General features: G+C 59.4%; 1 protein-coding gene across 1 annotated transcript in view; it reads right to left on the minus strand.

The window, feature by feature from the left end:
- Nucleotides 1-16: 16 nt before the first annotated feature.
- Nucleotides 17-1683, minus strand: part of LOC104300449 (retinal-specific phospholipid-transporting ATPase ABCA4) — a 101826-nt gene continuing 100159 nt past the window's right edge. The window contains exon 36 of the mRNA XM_054164988.1: nt 17-28. Coding sequence (XP_054020963.1) covers nt 17-28 — 12 coding nt within the window. The remainder of the gene's footprint in view (nt 29-1683) is intronic.

Genomic DNA, 1683 nt, shown 5'->3' on the forward strand with positions numbered 1-1683 from the left:
CCCCCCTGAACCCGGCCTAACCCTGAGCCTAGCCCCCGAGACCCCACCCACAGCACCACCCGGCACCCTAAACCCAAGCCTGACCCCCGAGACCCCACCCACAGCACCACCCCCCAGCACCCTAAACCCAAGCCTAACCCCCGAGACCCCACCCACAGCACCACCCCCCAGCACCCTAAACCCAAGCCTGACCCCTGAGACCCCACCCACAGCACCACCACCACACCCCAGCACCCTAAACCCAAACCTAACCCCTAAGACCCCACCCCCAGGACCACCACCACCACCCCAGGACCCTCAGCCTAAACCCAAGCCTGACCCCTGAGACCTCACCCCCAGGACCACCACCACTACCCCAGGACCCTAAGCCTAAACCTATGCCTAACCCCTGAGAGCCCACCCCCAGGACCTCCACCAGCCCCCAGCACCCTAAGACCAAGCCTAACCCCTGAGACCCCACCCCCAGGACCACCACCAGCCCCCAGCACCCTAAGACCAAGCCTAACCCCTGAGACCCCACCCCCAGGACCACCACCACCCCCAGCAACCTAAACCTAAGACTAAGCCTAACCCCCTAAGACCCTGCCGCCAGGACCACCACACACTCAGCACCCTAAGCCTAAACCTAAAACCTGCCCCCAGGACCACCACACCCCCAGCACCCTAAGCCTAAACCTAAAACTTGAGACCCCACCCCCAGGACCACACCCCACACCCCCCAGGACCATAAACCTAAGCCTAACTCCGGAGAGACCACCCCCAGCAGGCACACCACCACCCCAGGACCCTAAACCTCAGACCAAAGCTAAGCCTGAACCCTAAGACCCCCAACCCCACGACCACCACCCCCCCCAGCTACCTAAGACCAAAGCTAATCCTAACCCCTAAGACCCCACCCCCAGGACCCTTAACCTAAGCCTAAACCTAAGCCTCATCACCCACCAAGACCAACATTGCCACACCCCATAAGGCTACCCAACCCGAGGACCACGCCCCCCAAGACCACCACGCCCATCCCCAGGACCCTAACCCTAAGCCTAAGCCTAATCACCAAGCCCCCGTGACCACAACCACCACCCCCAAGGACAAAGAGCACCCCTGAGGACCACCACTCGCAGACCCCAGGACCCTAAGCCAGACCATCCCCCAGGACACTCTCCCTAAGTCTAAGCCTAGCCCTAACCCAAGCACCAACCACCAGACCACCACCACCAAGCCCCAGCACCCAAAAGCCCAAACCCTGACCAGGAACTAACCCTAACCCAAACCACCACCCACCAGCACCTAACTCTAAGCCTACCCCTAAGCCTAACAGTAACCCCAGTCCTAAGGCTAAACCTAAGCCTCACCCTAACCCATACCCAAACCCTAAGCCTAACATTAACACTAACCCTAACACTAAGCCTAAACCTAACCCTAACCCTAACCACCCCCCCAGGACCCTAAACCTAAGTCTAACCCGAAACTTATCCCTAAGCCTAAACTTAAACCTAAGCCTAACACTAAGGTTAAGCCAAACCCTAAGTCTAACCAACCCTCAGGACCACCCCTACACCCCCCCCCCCCCCCCAGGACCCTAATCCTAACCCTAAATCTAAGTCTAACCCTAAGCCTAAACACCCCTCAGGACCACCCCCACCAACCCCCAGGACCCTAAGCCTAAGTCTAACCACCCCCTAGGAC

Source organism: Dryobates pubescens, chromosome 11, assembly GCF_014839835.1.
Source record: "Dryobates pubescens isolate bDryPub1 chromosome 11, bDryPub1.pri, whole genome shotgun sequence".
Classification (NCBI taxonomy): Eukaryota; Metazoa; Chordata; class Aves; order Piciformes; family Picidae; genus Dryobates; species Dryobates pubescens.